At 41.4% G+C, this 18,819-nt stretch overlaps 1 protein-coding gene and 1 long non-coding RNA gene across 5 annotated transcripts; one reads left to right on the top strand and one right to left on the bottom strand.

Moving 5' to 3' along the window:
* The first annotated feature begins 250 nt into the window (after positions 1-250).
* On the top strand, positions 251-12,318 carry NPM1 (nucleophosmin 1). Of its 4 annotated transcripts, none has more exons than XM_023764500.1 (11): positions 265-520; positions 2,227-2,306; positions 3,234-3,353; positions 3,649-3,742; positions 4,016-4,143; positions 4,232-4,299; positions 6,155-6,212; positions 6,531-6,614; positions 7,325-7,426; positions 9,701-9,775; positions 11,961-12,318. In XM_023764500.1, exons 1-11 carry the CDS (start codon positions 463-465, stop codon positions 11,997-11,999), a joined length of 906 nt encoding a protein of 301 aa, XP_023620268.1. In that variant the 5' UTR covers positions 265-462; the 3' UTR covers positions 12,000-12,318. The 4 variants fall into 4 exon arrangements, with proteins under 4 accessions (XP_023620269.1, XP_023620268.1, XP_006101013.1 ...); XM_006100949.3 differs by having other exon boundaries at positions 291-520; positions 4,037-4,143; XM_023764501.1 differs by lacking the exons at positions 9,701-9,775; positions 11,961-12,318 and adding an exon at positions 8,474-8,802 and having other exon boundaries at positions 251-520.
* Positions 12,319-13,534: 1,216 nt separating this feature from the next.
* Positions 13,535-15,813, bottom strand: LOC106699188. Its single transcript, XR_001350664.2, has 2 exons — positions 14,832-15,813; positions 13,535-13,674 (listed from the first exon to the last, which is right to left on the bottom strand). It is a non-coding gene; the product is annotated as an uncharacterized LOC106699188 (long non-coding RNA).
* Positions 15,814-18,819: the final 3,006 nt, after the last annotated feature.

The following is an 18,819-nucleotide window of genomic DNA, read 5'->3' as shown; positions in this document are numbered from 1 at the left end:
AGAGCTGCCTAGCCATCTTACAGGGTGGCTGGCAAGCCTTTGCGCCAGGCCGCGCGCCCGAGCAGGACGTTGAGAGCCTTGTAAGGGAGGGGCGCGCGCTTCCCGGGGAGAGCGCGCGTGCGCGCCGGCCGCGGCGGCGGCGGAGGGGTGGGGCCCGCCTCGGAGTGCGCGTGCTCGGTGGGAACCCCGCGAGTACCTGGAGGAGGCGGGGGGCGAGGAAGGAAGGAGTCGGGTTGCAGGGCGCTTGCGCAGGAGGGCTGCTGTGCGGGGAGGGGGGCTCTCGAGCACGCGCGCAGCGGCGAGACTCTGGGAACTCTCGCGAGATCTGCTGGTGCTTTATATGTACGCAGAGAGCCCGCGTCCTTTCCCTGGTGCGATTCCGTCCTGCGCGTCTCTGCTGCAGCGCGGAAGCCGTTTGTCTCCGCCCGCCTTCTCCCTCACCTAAGTGCGCGCTACCACCCCATGGAAGATTCTATGGACATGGACATGAGCCCTCTGAGGCCCCAGAACTACCTTTTCGGTAACAACGGGGGGGTTGGAGCGAGGCCGAGCGGGGCCTAGTGGCTTTGAGATGGGGGGGCGGGAATGCGGCTGAGGCCGGGCTGTGGGAGAAATCGAGGCCGGCTGGAGGCCTGAGGGAGTGGGAGGCGAGGCGCCAGGGCCTTGCAGCCGGAGGGATGGAGAACCAGGAGGGGTGAGCACCCAGGGGTGGGAAAGGAGGGGCTTCCTGAAGCCTGGGGGTGAGCGGGCCGAGACCCGGAGTGTGGGGCTCCTTGAACCGGCTGGCTGGGGGTTCAGCGTTGTCTGGGGGACACTATAGAGCTCCGGGCATCATTCTTTCCAAGGTGGGTGTGCGCTCGTAGGCTTTTGATTCTCGGCCGGTGTCTTGGGTGCAGGGCCCCGGGTTGGTGCAGGAGGCGGTGTGCGCTCGTGGTGTGCGGTGCAGGCCTTGTTCCAGGAGGAGAGGCCGGGTAGCGCCCGGTCCTGCTCTCCGGGCCTCAGGAATTCTGGAGCCCAGACAGCCCCCGGGCCTCGGCGGGCTCCAGGGGGAGGGGAGGCGCAGGCGCTGGGAGCACGTGGTTGCCACGTGGTTGGGGGAAGGAGGGGTAGGGGCGCTGCATCCGGGGCTCGCTGGTGTCTTGTCACCCCTGAGCCCGGGATCCCGGGGCTCCATTGGGGCCGTCGGGCGGGAAATGGGGGGTGAAGTGGCTGGTAGCACCTGGATGGAGGAGGCCTTTGTTCGGGGCAGCCTCATTTATGGAGCCTTTTCACCAGCGGGAGGTGGGGATGGCCCGCTAGGCAGGTGACGCCAGTGATGCTCAGAGCTCAGAGACTTAAGGAAGGTCGCACGTGCAGGTACAGAGGACCTAAGCCGCGGTTCTGGACGCCAGAGCTGGCGCATTAGAAATGATTTTTTGTTTTTTGGAGGGAGGGTGACTTATGTGCGGAATCGCGCAAACACTTTTTTTTTTTTTTTTAATAAGATGAGACGTGCTAAGGTTCAAGTTGGGTCAAATAAGACTCGTTACTGTTGCTATACTCTAAGGTTTTGGGATTCCTCCTCTTCCCAGGACACAATTTATACCATACTAAGTAAGGAGGGAGCAGAATTGGTTTTCAGTAAACGTGGTGAAGCCATTTCTTGGTCTCGGTCAGGCTTCAAGTAACGGCACATTCTGCCCCCAAGTTTATTTGGTTTCTTATGCCATGCTGAGGTTTGTTAATTGAGCAATAACATTTAAGCATCTATGTACCAGTAACTATTAGATTGCAATTAAATGGGATCATTTAAATTAAGGTTTTACTCTGATGATACTTAAAACAATTTGCTTATTGGTGGAATAGGTAATATGCACTATACGTTAATGCTTTTATTTCTAGCCATTTTGAATTAGCTGGGTTTCTGGTCAATTTATAGCAAGATATTTTTGTTGACCCTTTGTATTGGAACTATTCCCCAGGATATGTCAGCATACAGTTGAATGATGTACATTAAATTATGTTCAGAAATTATGTTTAAGACAAGACTAGACATGTCCTGGGGATATGTTAAGGCCTGTATGGATGTTATTTGATTGTAGGCATTTGTGTTCAAGAAATCTAGGAAGAGAGGCCTGGTAGAATAGTGAAAAGCCACAAGTTAATTGTTTCCTTTTTGGTTACCCACACTGAAGTTTCAGTGTTTTTTTTCTCCATGTTATAGTTGCTCTTTTTCTTCATTTACAGGTTGTGAACTAAAGGCCGACAAAGATTACCACTTTAAGGTGGACAACGATGAAAATGAGCACCAATTATCTTTACGAACGGTACTTAAACTTTTAAAAATAAACTACTAAACCTTTCTCGATTTCAGCCTTAGTTCCTATTCGAGTGGCTTAATACTTATATTTTATAACGGGGTGTTGTATACTGATTTTCTGTATACCTGTGATACAAAAATTGCTATTTTTACTACTCCTTTGGTAATCATGTAAAAGTCCAGTTACACTACTGTTCACTTTTTATGTTTATAAACGTAAGATGTCTTATATAACAGCGGTTCTCAACCTGTGGGTCGCGACCCCTTTGGGGGTTGGACGACCGTTTCACTGGGGTTGCCTAAGACCATCAGAAAACATGTAATTACATTTGGTTTTTGTGATTAATCCCTATGCTTTAATTATGTTCAATTTGTAACAATGAAATTGGGGGTCACCACAACATGAGGAACTGTATTAAAGGGTTGCGGCATTAGGAAGGTTGAGAACCGCTGCCTTATAAAAGTTTTTAGGGTAGTGGTAAATGTTCTTTGTCCCCTGCAGAGACTGCTCAACTTGAAGGTGGTCAATAAATGTTGGGTAATCATACTGTGGATAGGTGATGACATGTACAACTATAGGGTGTCGTCCCCCCCCCAAAAAATATATATACACACACTTTGAATAATTATAAAAACAGTGTTTGTTAAAATGCATTTCATTTTCAAAATTGAGCTATCAGCTGTTAAAGTATGCATTTTTTGGGACACCCTGTATGTCATCTAATGCATTTTTATGCATTTGTTCAAATTTACTAAATATGAGAAATTGATTGTAAAAGTCCCATAAAACTTGAAAGCAACATTGTGCACAAATTAGTTTTCCATCAGTGGTAATAGCGAAAAGTTTATAAGTAACTTGTTTTTAACATAAGAACTTTTTGGGGGATTGTATGATATAGAAACTTAAGTTGAAGTGCTATTTTTCTGTTCACAGGTCAGTCTAGGGGCTGGAGCAAAGGATGAACTGCACATTGTTGAAGCAGAGGCAATGAATTACGAAGGCAGTCCAATTAAAGTAACACTGGCAACTTTGAAAATGTCTGTACAGCCAACGGTAAGGACACTTGTAATTTGGATTTCATGGCAGGGTCTAATTCTGTTGCAGTAAGGCAGGTTACCCCAGGGAGATAGGCTTGGTTTGTTGCTGCGGGGTTGAATGGTGAACACTGGAACATGGTGATTGCTCTTGTGTATCAGGTGGGAAAACGGGTTCATTGGTTTGTTCATTTCGTTTATGGATTTGCCTGTCATGCCTGTTAACACATTTGTAAGTTATGAGCAGGTTTTATACCAAAACATTTAACTTTTTATTTTCTGTACAATATTTATTGATTTCAAATCTCTTTTAGGTTTCCCTTGGTGGCTTTGAAATAACACCACCTGTGGTTTTACGGTTGAAGTGTGGTTCAGGGCCTGTGCATATTAGTGGACAGCACTTAGTAGGTATGTATTTTGTGTCTTTATGCAGTTACCTGTCCTGCTGACTATGTCTTTATAGTAGTCAAATGGGAATTTAGTAGTATATACTAATTTATACTGGAAACACTGTTACTTTGCATTTAAAACCTAGTAATGAGTGTTAGGCCCCACAGTTCCTTTTTGTAAAATGTGTTTGCTTTTGCCTTTTTTAAGTAGTAGAATCTGTTTTTAAATACTCATTATTATATATTAATGCCCTTTTTGGTGAGTTATTGCTTCTGGGTTGAGTTTTAGTAGTGCCTACTAAATTTATTTTAGCTGTGGAGGAAGATGCAGAGTCAGAAGATGACGAGGAGGAGGATGTGAAACTCCTAAGTATGTCTGGAAAGCGGTCAGCCCCTGGAGGTGGCAGCAAGGTCCCACAGGTAGAGATGTAATTTATTTATTACAGGTATCTCATTCTGGCCTTTAGTTTGGGCACTTGCTCATGAGGTCTTGTTTTTATTTTTAAAGAAAAAAGTAAAACTTGCTGCTGACGAAGATGATGAGGATGATGATGATGAGGATGATGATGATGAAGAGTAAGTATAGACTTAGAAGCTTGACAAGGTTGTATGGGGAGTTCTAAGAAAATTATTTTCCAAAATATTCCTGTTGAATTGGGTAATAGCTTTAAATAAAGGGTAAATGGTCAGAGGTTGTCATTCTGGGTTAAATGAGCCAAGTTAAAGGATACTGTTGGAACTATGAACCTTAAAAGTGCTGCAGTGCATTGAGAATTTTCAGAAGTATTTCCCTGATGTTTGACTAGGTACCTTTTTCCTGAGGAATATTGTAGTGGTCACATGACTGTGGCTACCAGTTTGGTGTATTTTATGCTGAATAGTTTATGGTAAATGGGTTGGGTGGAAAGAGACTCAGAATAATAGCTCTAGCTACATTCATTTCGTAAGTTGTGACTTCTGGATCCCCACCCTCCAAAGACTTTGACTCCTGGTTCTCTGGTCCTTATTGAGAAATTAAGATTCTAAAGAGAATAGGATTTTCATGGAGAATTTAAAATTAGGTTGGAAACAAGAATTGATGTGTTTGCTAACCTAAGGCAATGGTAAATACTAGGTGCGCACTGGGGACTAAAGTGCCATTCATGTCTTGGTTGGGTGGCTCAGTTGGAGTGTTGTCGCATGCACCAAAGGGTTGAGGGTTCCATTCCCAGTCGGGATGCATATGAAGGCAACTAAAAGATGTTTCTCTTCCCCTCCCTCTCTAAAGTCAATTAAAAAAAATCCACCGAGAGGATTTAAAAAAAGTGCTACTTACGGTTTTCCTATATGCAATAGTATCAGTAACTTACATTAGAATTTTTAGTTGCTCTTTAACTTTGTCCCTGAGTTCCTAGGTTGGTCCATATATTAATTAACATTTAGATAGAATCAGAGAGAGACTGAGAAGAATGTGATCAACTCTGGAAGAGAGATTTTCAGCAACCTCATCTGGCCAAGCTGGAAGATCTTTATAAAGCCCTTGGAGCATGCCAATAGAGGCAGAAAATAAGGAAAGGATGAGAGCTTAATACTTAGGAAAATTTGTGTCCAACCCAATGTAATGGGTGTTTGCTGTTAGAATATTTGCCATTAGTAAGGATTAAAATAATATACCAAGAGGAATGGGAAATCTGGGTGCTCAATTAGGCTTGAGTTTATTTAATCTGGTGATTTCAAGTTACCTTTGTGTAGGTTTACAAGTGAACATCTAATAGCACAAAGTCAGATTTTTTTTTTTTAGAGAAAGGGAGGGACCCTGCTTATTAACACTAGTGGACTCCGGGAATAATTTCCAAATCAGAGTGAAGAAACATGCAGAGGGCTTCACTTTTTATAACCTTCTGGGGTCTTTGTCTTGCAGATATTGATTACTCTAGATGACTCATAAGTTGAATTGTGTAGTATTTGCCTTTTTTGTTACTGTCTTTCACTTAGTATGATGTCCTCTAGGTTCATCCATGCGCAGCATGTGACAGGATTTCCTTTAAGACGGAATATGTCATGTGTACATGTGACATTTTCTTTATCCATTTAACCATTGAAGGACATGGGTTGCTTCCACCTCTTGGCAATTATGAATAACTAGGGGCCCGATGCACAAAAATTCCTGCAAGAGTAGGCCTTCTGGCACCGGCTTGCCTCCAGGACCGGGCTTTACTCCGGCCCTGGCCCCGGCTTCATCCTTCGTCTGGTCTAATTAGCATATTTTGTTATAGATGGTGTAGTGAACATGAATATGCATGTCTGTCTTTCAAGATCCTGCTTTTGACTCTTGACACCCCCCAAAGTTTAAAAGTTCTTAATGTCTTGATTTAATGTAGATTCAATCAATTTCTAGGTAGGTTTTTTGTTTGTTGAGTGCACAAATAATAGTTACTTATTTCATTTGTAGTGATGATGATGATGATTTTGATGATGAGGAAGCAGAAGAAAAAGCTCCAGTAAAGAAAGTAAGTAGGATATACAATGCTATGAGATTGTCAGAAATAGCTAATAGAAAATGATGGAAAATTTTTAGTGCTATTGACTTCTAGTGAATGAAAGCTGGCTTTAGGAGGAAACGATGCTCTCGTACTTTAAATTGGTTCAGAGTAGGGCTGACCTGAAAACTTTTCTAATAGTTGGGAAGGACTTGTTTTCTTTATTCATGTGGCTTTCTTCCTCTTTGCTAGCCCTTTTGCAACATCAAAACGGTTGCTTTTCTTACATGCTTTGGGGTAGTTTTATGTACTCTTGTTATGTGTCTTGATGATTAATTTTAATTACAGTCCATACGAGATACTCCAGCCAAAAATGCACAAAAATCAAATCAGAATGGAAAAGACTCAAAACCATCAACACCAAGATCAAAAGTAAGTGGAAACATACAAATCCATGCTGCTTTGAACTAGTTAGAAAAGTTAAAGGTTCTGCTATGGACGAATGTAGTCTGTCTGGAAGTTGATAGGCCTTTGGAGAACAACTGTAATGGTGTCTTCAAAGAGCCAAATGTGCTTGTCGATGGTCACTGTCCTGTGTGTGTAGCTGCTTGTTTTTCTAGTGGGGGAGAAAGCCAACAGCAATACTTTCACTTTGATATAAAATTATCTCCTGTAAGGGATCTTGCTTGTTGAAAGGTAAATGTATTGCATGGTGTAGTTTCTCAAACCTGGCTGCATGTTAGAATCAAGTAAGGAGCTTAAAAGAAACCCCCCTCCCCCACCCACCCCAATACCTGGGCTGAGGTTATTTAAATGCTCGAGGATGGGCCCCAGGCATCAAGCTGCATTGTCTTTGCTTCATGCATAGGGGTCTTCTGTTTTCCTTTTTGATGGAATCCTGTAAGTGTAGAACTGACCTGGTGTTGAATATAAATGTGGGCACCGACTATCCCTATTCCTTTTTTTAAGGAATGACTTAAAATAATTGTTCAGCTATGCATTCATTTGTAATAGCAACTCAAGTCTTGTTGTTTACTAGTGTTTATAAGAAAGGATTGTAAGAATAACTTCACAAAACATTTAGGTAGGCTGGGTCTTAAGAGCTGCTTTCTTAAAACTTTTTGGAATTAAACTTTTTCCAGGGTCAAGAATCCTTCAAAAAACAGGAAAAAACTCCTAAAACACCGAAAGGACCTAGTTCTGTAGAAGACATTAAAGCAAAAATGCAAGCAAGTATAGAAAAGGTGAGTAAAATTATATTTAAAAAACTAGATAGGTTTATTTACCACTCACTCAAATGATCTTCTTTGGAGGTTTGGAATAGCACTATCCTTAATACACACTTGTTCCTTGATCGTGATATGAAAATTTTTTAGAAATGGATTATTATTTACACTCATTTATAATCTCTGGTGATTTTTTTTGCATGTTTGAAGTTACATGTGCTTTATTTTTTCATTACAAAAAAATACAAGTAAGTTGGTTGTAAGATGCATTCTGACCGTAGATGCTAAAATGAGATCAACAAGAACTAACAAGACTTCCCTTTACCTGATCTTCTGGTTGTAAGATGCTGTAGAGCCAGCAGAGGGCGTATGAGTCTTAATTTTTATGAAACAGCTGGAAAAGTAGAGACAGTCTTTGGCTGCTGGTGTTGTAGTGAAAAAAACAAAAACTCAGGATTGACTAGTCAAAAACATTTTCCAACAGATTGAGTCATTTCTTTTATACCAAGGTGTCACCAGTTGATATATTTATATCTTGAATTTTTTAGTGACTATAATAGGTTTTTATTTAGTCTCCTTTTTGTCTTAAATAGTGAGAATGTGAGAAGAGGATTAACTCATTCTACTTGACCAGGGCACTAAAGTAAATTTCTGTGAACTCTGGACTTGAAGAGTATGGGATAATTGACTTAAATATCTAGAAACACATTTGAGAAAAAGCGTTAATTTATAGATTTGAGAAAAGCGTTAATTTATAGATAATATTACTTAGACTCCAGTTATTGAGAGTAAATTGGGGTGGTGAGGAAAGTCGCTGACTTCTTTCCCCATGTTTCCTGTGTGCGTAGGTTTCCTGTCCTTGTGCAGAGATGAGTCAAGTCAATTGGAAAAATAAAATTTTAGAGCCTGAATGTACCTCTTGATTTTGCTTTTGTACTACTGTAAACCTTGTTGCCTTCCTCGTATCGCTGCTTTATTTATCCCTTGCATACAGTGCTAAAATAACCTTTTAGATACCCCTCCCCCGCATTTTAATATGGACCTATCTCCTTGGTTTAATTGCAGGCGCATTGAACAATCCTGGGCACTACTGGTAAATTAAGCCCAAAGATGGGGAAAGAGGAAAAGGAGAGACAAATATAGTCCATACTGAGTGTATCATCAACAATCCAGACTGAAGTCTTCTATCTTAATCTCAATGCCCTTTCCCGGTTTATCACTCACCCATGCCCCCTTCCAGGCTGGAAGCAATCTCAGGCTCCTTTGAAAGACACCTTTCTTTTGCTGTGATTCAGTGAACTTTTCTTGACTTGTTCATTTATCTCGCCTCTTTGACCACGTTTTAAACACCTTTGTGTCTCCCTAGCTGCTCAATAAATATTTGAATGAATGAATGAAGAATGTATGTGACAATAATTTAAAAATGGAAATTACTTTCTAGGTGATAGAGGCAATTAAGTATAATATATCATACCTGATCCCTAACCTACTTCATGCCATGGTCCCTTTAGCATTCCTGAAGTCTTTTGATTTTTAAAGTGCATAAAAGGATTCAAGTTACTGGGGAAAATAATTTAATTATCAAAATAGGAAACAAAGGTGATATACTTAGTTGCACATTAAATAATTCCAAAGTAGTGATAAAGATTTCATAATTGTAATTCTTAGAAAATAATTTGGTGCTAACACTATTATAGTTTCTTCCTTGTGCCCATAATTGAAGGAAATGCTAAACTTTAGTTTGAGATGAATGAAATGTCACGTTAATTTTCCCCTCATTCATATGCTCCCTGAATTGACTCAGGTTAGTATTGTGCTGGGCCTAGGTTCTTAGTACGTATTAAAGTGATCTATTAACAGTTTTGGTGACGTGTATATGGTACTGAAAAGGGGTGTGTATTTGCTTTGTTTCCTATTTGGTTCTGGGTGGATGAGGGTGGTGATAAAACTGAATTGTTAGATTATATAGCGGGCAGTCAAGTTGACATTTGAGTGCCTGAAGAATCTCAAGCATGGCTTGTACTTTATATTTACTTTAAAAGTTGGGAGAGAATTTAAAACTGGCAAAGCTGGTCAGTATGGGAGTGATATGAAAGACCTAGGTCCTAAGAGTTGCTCAGTAGGTCTTTCTGGACCTGAAAGACCCAGATGTAGTCAATGTTTTAAAGAATTGGAGGGACAAGGAATGAACTGATGATCCATGTAATAATAGCATGCAAATATGAGGAATTTCATAACAACTTACAAATAGTGCTTATATACTTACCCTTAATAATGCTTTTGTCTCAATAGGGTGGTTCTCTTCCCAAAGTGGAAGCCAAGTTCATTAATTATGTGAAGAATTGCTTCCGGATGACTGACGTGGAGGTAACCGAGTTTTCTCAAGACATGACCTAATCCAAATTTTTTTATTGTGATTTATTATGATTCTTTTAGTCTCTTTAAATCTTGGCTGCTTTTAAAAGATTCCTAACCACAGACAATACTTCAGATTGAATACATGGAAATGCTTAAGAATTTAGTTGGCAGAGACTGAGAAGATAACTTTTTAAATATCTTTTCCCCAACTTTTATATAGTTGGTAAATTACCTCTTTGTCAGTGAGCTCAGTTTTACTGTTGGTACTATGTTGGCTAAGGACCTGAGCTGTGGCTTTCCTTGCTGCTCCACTTGGCTGCTTGGGCAGTCTGGCCTTTCGCTTTCCTGTGAGTTGGCAGAGGGAACCCATTTCTCCATAGATCTTATGGGAAGCACATTTTGCTGAAATGAACCTAAAGTTTAAAATCTGGAAGCAAGAAACCAAATTGTACTTAATGCTCGATATTTTAGCTTGAGTCAACGTAGACTTTCTGTTCTTACAAGTAAAGGTATTTTAACAATGGAAAATGATGTATTAATTTTTGTCTCGTTCACAGTTAGTGACTCATAAGTTGTAAAGGAAAACAAAAGTTAGTTACATAGGGTTACTAGGTATTGTGTATATACCAGACATAGCCTAAGGTTTGTTTCTGTTGGGGCTCCCTAAGTCTTTTCAGCTTTTTTAATAAAGAATTTGTCAGCTATTTTTCTACCACAATATTTGGTATTTAAATTACATAAATTGCAACACTATTTTTCTCAGATTTGAAACCCTTTCAATAGTTAAACACTTTATGGTTGGTTGATTGTGAGTTCAGCTTTGATTGACTTGGTGGCTCGGAGATGATCAAGTTCAACCATTTTTATTCTTCTGGCTGTTCTGGTGTGTGTGTGTGTGTGTGTGTGTATGTGAACTTCAAAATTCTGAAAGTTTTCTGAATAGTTGACACTTATTAATAAACATTTTGAAAACTGCTGTATGCGGTTGTTAATGTTGAAATGGTGGAAAGTCAGAAACCAGCATGTACTAGCAGGTAACTGTAAGAGAGAGAGGATTTCTTCACTCTGTACTGAGGAAAGTGGCAGACTGGGATTTTTGATTAAGAGAAATTCAGGTGAAGACAAAAAGTGATAAAGGTGCAAGGACCGTCCACACAGCGTAACATCAGTCTTGCAGCTGAAACCATGAACTCACTGCTAACAGAAGTATTTTCTGACTCCAAGTATTTTCTTCACTGTTTTCTGAAAAGTACCAGGATGAAATTTCTACAATAGCAAAGAATGTAATAGCTCAGGTTACTACTACAGAGATGATCAAACTAAATGTCTCATGTTTTTATGGCATAGCTACCGATGCAAGTAGGCACCATAAAAAATTTCCCATTGCTTGTGCACGCAGTTTTCCGTATAAAAAAGTGTTGCTTGTGAGGATTTGGCTAGTAAAATCCCTTCCAGATGGACTTTGAGAAATAGCAAATTTCTGCAGAAACTCTTGAATTAAGAGCTGAAAAAAAAATCAAGACTGTTCTTTAAAAAGAACATTGTTTATGAGTAGAAAAATGCCATCTTGAAGTAGATTATACTGTACTTACCATGACTCATGAAATGGATTTTTGTATCGCTTGAACAGTTTTATTTTTACATGGATGTTGCTAATGACCAGCATGAGAACAAGTACAGGGTGGGACAAATGTAATTACTTTACAGTAAATTATAATACAAGAATCCTGTGTTTTGCATATTCACAACTATAAGCCTACTTTTGCTCCGCCCTATAGAAATCATCTATAAGTAGAAATTGACAATGATACTTTCCTTGTATAAGTTTTTAAAAAAATCTTAATTATCTAGAGCAGGGGTGGGCAAACTTTTTGACTCTAGGGCCACAATGGGTTCTTAAACTGGACCGGAGGGCTGGAACAAAAGCATGGATGGAGTGTTTGTGTGAACTAATATAAATTCAAAGTAAACATCATTACATAAAAGGGTACGGTCTTTTTTTTTTTTTTTTAGTTTTATTCATTTCAAATGGGCCGGAACCGGCCCGCGGGCCGTAGTTTGCCCACGGCTGATCTTGAGTGAACCTTTTTGGTGGTAGAATGAAAACTGGGTATGTTGAGAGACGTGGTTTAATTTATTGGTTGTCTGTGAAGTGCTGTGGTTCTTTAACCACATTTCTTTTTTTTTTTTCCAGGCTATTCAAGATCTCTGGCAGTGGAGGAAGTCTCTTTAAGAAAATAGTTTAAACAGTTTGTTAAAATTTTCCGTCTTATTTCATTTCTGTAACAGTTGATATCTGGCTGTCCTTTTTATAATGCAGAGTGAGAACTTTCCCTACCGTGTCTGATAAATGTTGTCCAGGTCCCATTGCCAAGAATGTGTTGTCCAAAATGCCTGTTTAGTTTTTAAAGATGGAACTCCACCCTTTGCTTGGTTTTAAGTATGTATGGAATGTTATGATAGGACATAGTAGTAGTAGTGGTCAGACAAATGGGAATGGTGGGGAGACAAAAATATACATGTGAAATAAAACTCAGTATTTTAATAAAGTAGCACTGTCTCTATTATTTATTCTCTTTATACTTTGTCAGAAATAAATGTACACAATTAAGTGTCAAATAGTATCCTAAAATCTCATGAGAAATAGTCCCTGTTCCATACGTCTAAGTAGTTAGGCTTCTCACAGCTAACCAATCTACTTCTCATGTATTTAGTGCTTTTACCTTCTTGTCTCCTGATAGTAGTTAATTGTAACCATGCTAATGTGTTTCCAAATGGTCCATCAGACCCCCTATTTAACCAGAACAGAAAATGAACTACTTTCTCAGCTGCACCCTCCCCTCCCCCAGATTGAGCCCACAATCTGGGCACGTGACCGGGACTCGAACCTGGGACCCTTCAGACTGCAGGCCAAAAAGCTCTATTCACAGCCAAACCAGCTAGGGCTTCATGTATTTTGCATGTGACCAGGAGTAGGGTGTGTGTGTGTGTGTGTGTTGCAGGTTCTGAGATTTTATGTGTTTTATAATCTTGTTCTGGGCCTTGGCTAGACTGAGTCTGTTCTCCACAGTCTCTAATTCTGGACCATTTTCTTGAGAGATTTCAGCCTCCCACTTAACTCCCATTCATTCGTAGGCCTTCTGTTTGATTCTCTTGGATGTTTTTCTCATTCCTTTTTGTTTAAACTTTAGGAGAGAGACTTTATTTACTGACTTCAAATTTGTGTTGGTGTGTGTGTGTGTGTTTTCCAAATGCTCTTCTCCCATTCCATGCACTATTTACCCATTTTTCTTTTTCCTCCCTCAGTCTGTTTTATCTTCTATATTGATTAGGAGTGGCACCAGCCTATACAATTCCAGGTACATTTTGATGTGGTCTGCAGCCTTTTAATCTGGATGATTTTCCAGGGTAGCCTTGGTTTAGAGCAGTGGTTCTCAACCTGTGGGTCGCGACCCCTTTGGGGGTTGAACGACCCTTTCACAGGGGTCGCCTAAGACCATCGGAAAACATATACATAATTACATATTGTTTTTGTGATTAATCACTATGCTTTATGTTCAATTTGTAACAATGAAAATACATCCTGCATTTACATGATTCATAACAGTAGCAAAATTACAGTTACGAAGTAGCAACAAAAATAACTTTATGGTTGGGGGTCACCACAACATGAACTGTATTAAAGGGTCGTGGCATTAGGAAGGTTGAGAACCACTGGTTTAGAGGGTGGGGGAAAGATGGGTGCAGTACTTAGCTGTTGGGTCCCAGTTCCAGGTGTCAGTTCATTTATTTCAGGTTGTAGTTTTCTTCATTGATCACTTCTTTCCAGGACAGTCTGTCCTTACAACTTCCCTCTACTTTTATTAACGGAGGCTCAGTAGAAGGTAAACTGCCTCACTGGAAAGTTCCTGTATTTAAAAAAACGTTTAAATTGATCAGACAATCCCAAGTAAAACACTACAACCAACCTGCATATTAATTACAAAGGTTGCTGTGTGTGATACTGGAGTATGGTAGGTAATTGTTAGTATTAGTTACTTAATATGTTCAGAAGTAGAAGTGTACTAGTAGTATAAATGTCAACCAAAAGTAGGTCTGAAATTTTTAGTGTGTTAGTGCTTTGTGTAGAAGTTAAACCTTAACTTTTGGTTTGGCTGATTAGCACTTTTAAACGGGTTTAAAACCCAAAAGGACTTCACCATTCTGAGGGAAAGCAATTGGCCTTACTGGTGGTTCATGCTTATTTTAAAGAGCTAATCAGATCCACCGTTGAAAAATGTTCAGGTCGGGCTTAGTTATTTGGAAATACAGAAATTAAAGATTCCTCTGCCCCAACAGTCACTAATAGTGCTAGTTACACGTCAGCCAACTCAATATGACAGTGATCTGAAAATGGAACTCCTAGGCTTTGTAACTCAGAAAATAACCTTTTTAAAAAACTGACTTTTCTTAGCACAGTGCAGACTGGTAATGTGGCCATACTTGGGTCAATGTAAGTTTAATTGCTAAAAGCAAATATTAAGGTGCCTATTATGGAAAACAAAGTTTTGTTTTTAATCAGCATTTTTTAAGTTTTCTAAGACCAATAAGGGAAAAAACGATTTCCTGTGTTTCCTAGTAAAAAATCTTGATCAATAGTGGAGGAAGCTGAAAGAGAAGCTGGTTTATTATCAAGTTTGGGGTTTATAGTACCTTCACTAGGATACTACTTGGCTTTAGGTGGGTCTGCAGTTTGCATTTTTAAAGTACTTGCTGCTTGAATCAACTGTATTTCCCATAAGCCAGTCTACTGAACATGAACATTTAGCCTAAACAAAATACCATTCATTATTCTGCAAGCATTTTCTTTAAAATCCCCACTTTTATTGCCTCCATTTGTACCTAACTTTGAAAAATATTTTTGATGTTTTATTTTGCCAATTTTCAGGACGATGGATTCATGTCCTAGCAACCTCAGAGTAACTAGTGAGTTTAAGTATCCTGAATCCAGACTTTTAGGTATTTGTGTTTCAGTCCAGTGTATTTTATCTTTGTGCAACGGAATCCCCTTCAAGCTTGCTCCTACCATCACGGACTCCAGTAGTCTTTGATGTCAAGCATCTTCATTTTCTCAGACCTGGATTGATCCATTCCTCCAAGGAGCTTTGGTTCTTGAGAAAACGGGTATTCAGAGACCACAGTGGGTGAGAGCACTGCTTGTCGATGATTAGCTGACTGGATGAGCAGATCACACCCTTTGGGAAAAGCAAGGGGGGGATTGTAAGAGCACTTGGAGGCTGGCTGCAGGAAGCTTCTCTTCATTTGATGCCTTAATCGTGTAAGGTTAGGTCATGGGTGAGAACTAGAGCTGTTACCTTCAGCCTCACCAGAGAACAACAGGTTAATAAGGCCGTTTGGGGAGAGCAGATTGGGCTGTTTGAACTGGATCGTGCAAAATGATGGGTCGTGATGGATGGAGGTTTTAGTGGTATGTCACAAAGCGTGCAGAAGGGAGTATATGGTTTTGACTACTAGCTCAATGAAGGGAGGTAAACATTGTCAAGGGTGTGGGGCTTTTATTCAAGGGCAAAATTTTGAGGGTCACAAATACTGAGCTTACTAATCAAAGATAATGAGTGGTGTGGGCTATTGAGATGATAGAGTTAAAGTTATTTCTGAAAGTTAAGGCTGTCTTCCAGCCATTTCTCACCAAGGAGCCAGTTGCTCCCTGACTCAAACTTGGCAGTAGAGGTCCCGTTTTAGTGCTGTGAAAGCTTCAAGAGGTGGTTTTGAGAAAATTTTAGAGCCTCCTCTGCTAAGGGTGTACTTTTCTTATTAAACTGCTTGATCCTGTTGAAGACTGGAAGGCTGCATTTGTTTTATGGTCTTGGGCTGAAGGTTCTCCCATCTTTGTTTAAAAAGTTTGTATTCTGCAGATAACCTGACACTTAAGAGTTTTATCATTGGAGAGAGGCTGAAACAGATTGAGATGCTGTTAGTTTAACTTTCACTTGAAAATGAGATAGGAAGGATCTAAACATCCTATATAATAAACCCTAATATGCAAATTGACCGGATGACAGAATGACTGGTAGCTATGACGTGCACTGACCACCAGGGGGCAGATGCTCAACGCAGGAGCTGCCCCCTGGTGGTCAGTGCGCTCCCACATGGGGAGTGTCGCTCAGCCAGAAGCCGGGCTCACGGCTGGCTGGCACAGCGAGTGCAGCGGCAGTGGCGGGAGTCACCTGCCTCTGGGGCACTGCTAAGGACCCCTTGGGGGGAGCAGGCCTAAGCTGGCAGTTGGACATCCCCTGAGAGTTCCCGGACCAAGAGGGCGCAGGCTGGGCTGAGGGACACCCCCACCCCCACCCCCAGTGCACGAATGTCGTGCACCGGGCCTCTAGTTTGGATATATACTGACTATCAAGTGTTTAGGACTAGTCAGTAAGCAAAGCAGGTACCTGCCCTGCGGGGCTGACATTCATTGGGCTAGCAGTCAACATACCTTCTCAATTTCCCTTAAGGCAACCAGGGGTTTTGCAGATGTGAGATGTGAATCTCAGAAAATTGAGAGTTCACTAGCCTAGAGCTGGGGATGAAATGCAGGTCTGATGGTTCCAGCAGGACTAGCACGGCCACCTAATCCCAACTACCGAACTTTGGCCTGGACTGGCAGCCTGCTCCCTGCTGCCACTGTTACGTGCTGCCAGTTCACCTGCAGTTTCTAAAAACGAGTTTAACCTTCAGTTTCAAAGCCTTTGATAAATTGTCAAACAAGCTGGTATATCCTCACTGTTGAGTACTACTTGACAATAAAAAGGAACATCTAGATAAAAGCAACAACAGACAAGGATGAGTCTCAAAAACATGCTGAGCAAAAGGAGCTGGACACAAGCACATAATATATGGTTCCATTATGTGAAACTAGAATCTAGACCCAATAGATTAATGGTAACTTGGGTCGAGTGATGGGTGTGGGGAGGTTACCTGGAAAGGTGTTTGCATAACTAAACTCCATTTGTTAAACTCCAAGTACACTTGAAACATGCATTTACATTTTTTATGTAAATAGTACCTTTTAGGAAAAAAGGCCTTTGCAAAGGATGACCAAGCATCGCCTGTTCTCACCCTCATCTCCTCCCACTCTTCCCCCTGGCCAACCCTGCCTGCCACCCAGCCTTTTCCTACTTGCAGGCACTTGACGTCTTTTGGCTGGAATATTCCTTTGCACGGTCAGCTCTGCTTATTGGCCTTCTTCACCCAGGACCCACTACACAGGATCTAAGTGCTAATTAAATTGAGAAATGACAAATAGTGGCACATACTAAGTGCTATATGAACACGCCATATTCAGATGGAAAGAACATTTAAGATTCATGTATGTTATGTGAACTCTATATAAAATGACTGGATTTGGAGTCAGGTTGAACACCTTCAACTGTAAATTGAGCATGCTCCCACCTCCCAACTTCATGAAATGAAAACTGAAAATAACCTGAAAATCATAATGAGCAAATTAATAAAAGCTAAAAGCTCCTGGAGCCTTCATGTGTGCCTGACCTCATTCAGTAACACAACTGAGTTGTTACTGTTCTTAGCCATGGTTTGTTGGTAGGAAGCACAGACTTGCTGTAGTTTTCTAAGTAAATGTTAGAAGCAATACTCAAATCTAGGACCTCTGACTTGAGTTTATATCCTTACTCAGAACTGTTCTCTTGACAACTCTTTGGTCAGTTGTATTTGAGTGACAGTCTTATTTGTGAGATGGACAAATATGCTTTGAGCATTGAAAAGAATTGCAAGCATTTTAGAACATACAGACCTATTCCATCTAAAAGTAATAGAGAACAGGATAGAAAACTTGGAAGATTCTTAGCCAGGAGATACTTCAAACACTGCAATTGGCCAAAACTACCTCTTGACTGGTCTGTCAGAGTTCTTCATACAAACACAAGCTCCAGGATGGTGGTGATGGCGTGGGCCCGGCAGGGCATTTCTGTCCATGACTGTGGCATCTGGCCATTGCACCTATCTTGGGGTAGGTTCGTTTTCTCTAGGACTTGGGACTTACCAGTAACTGCAAGTCCCGTTCTGGCAATGAGAATGTCTAAGTATCTTCAGCCCAGCACTTCACACAAGAACTTGTCCCATCACTTGGCAGCTAGTTTTTTTTTTTTTTTACATATATTTTATTGATTTTTTGCAGAGAGGAAGGGAGAGGGATAGAGAGTTAGAAATATCGATGAAAAACATCAATCAACTGCCTCCTGCACACCCCCCACTGGGGATGTGCCTGCAACCAAGGTACATGCCCTTGACCGGAATCGAACCTGGGACCCTTCAGTTCGCAAGCCGACGCTCTATCCACTGAGCCAAACCAGTCAGGGCTGGCAACTAGTTTTGAAAAGGTTTTCTGCACTTGTGTCCAATGCTGAAACAGGCTATCTGTTTAAGACAGCCTCAGCTTTGAAAGGGAGCCTCACATGGCTGGCCGAGAGGCCTGGTATTTTGGACAATTGTTGCCATTTCATATTCCGTGACTAGGGAATAGCAGCGTTCAATAGCACCTCCTTCAGTTTACACGCCAGTGAAATGGGAACATCAACCCCAGCCAATGACACAGGAGGTTTTAAACCCAGTAATTTGGATTCCTGGGTTTTGTTTTTTTGAGCTTGTCCAGAGACTTGCTGTCTGGGCTCCAGAGTCCAGCGGTTGCATGTGACAAGAACATCGTTTTGAGGTTGGTGGGGAGGATAAGAGTAACGCCTCAAAAGGGGCAGAGGCGGTGAGAAGAGATGTCCTCAGAGGGGTCCTGGTTAAAGGAGTCAAACTGCTTAGCATGCGAAGGGCAGCAAGTCTCAAGCCAGGAGACCAGAGTTGGGCCTGGAGTGGTCGCTGACCAGAGTCCTGCTGGCTCCTCCTGGTCGTAGTCAGCCCGGGCTGGGGTTGCAGTGAAGCCTCTGAGCCTCTAGGTGGCAGCCATGCGTTTCCAAAGCTGACTCGCCTACGGGAGAGCCCGGCTGGGATCCCGAGTACCCAGCCGCAAGCCCCGAGGGGAAGAGACACCCTGG

The sequence above is a fragment of the Myotis lucifugus genome, unplaced genomic scaffold (assembly GCF_000147115.1).
Source record: "Myotis lucifugus unplaced genomic scaffold, Myoluc2.0 scaffold_333, whole genome shotgun sequence".
NCBI lineage: Eukaryota > Metazoa > Chordata > Mammalia > Chiroptera > Vespertilionidae > Myotis > Myotis lucifugus.
This window is presented reverse-complemented; position numbering and strand designations above follow the sequence as displayed.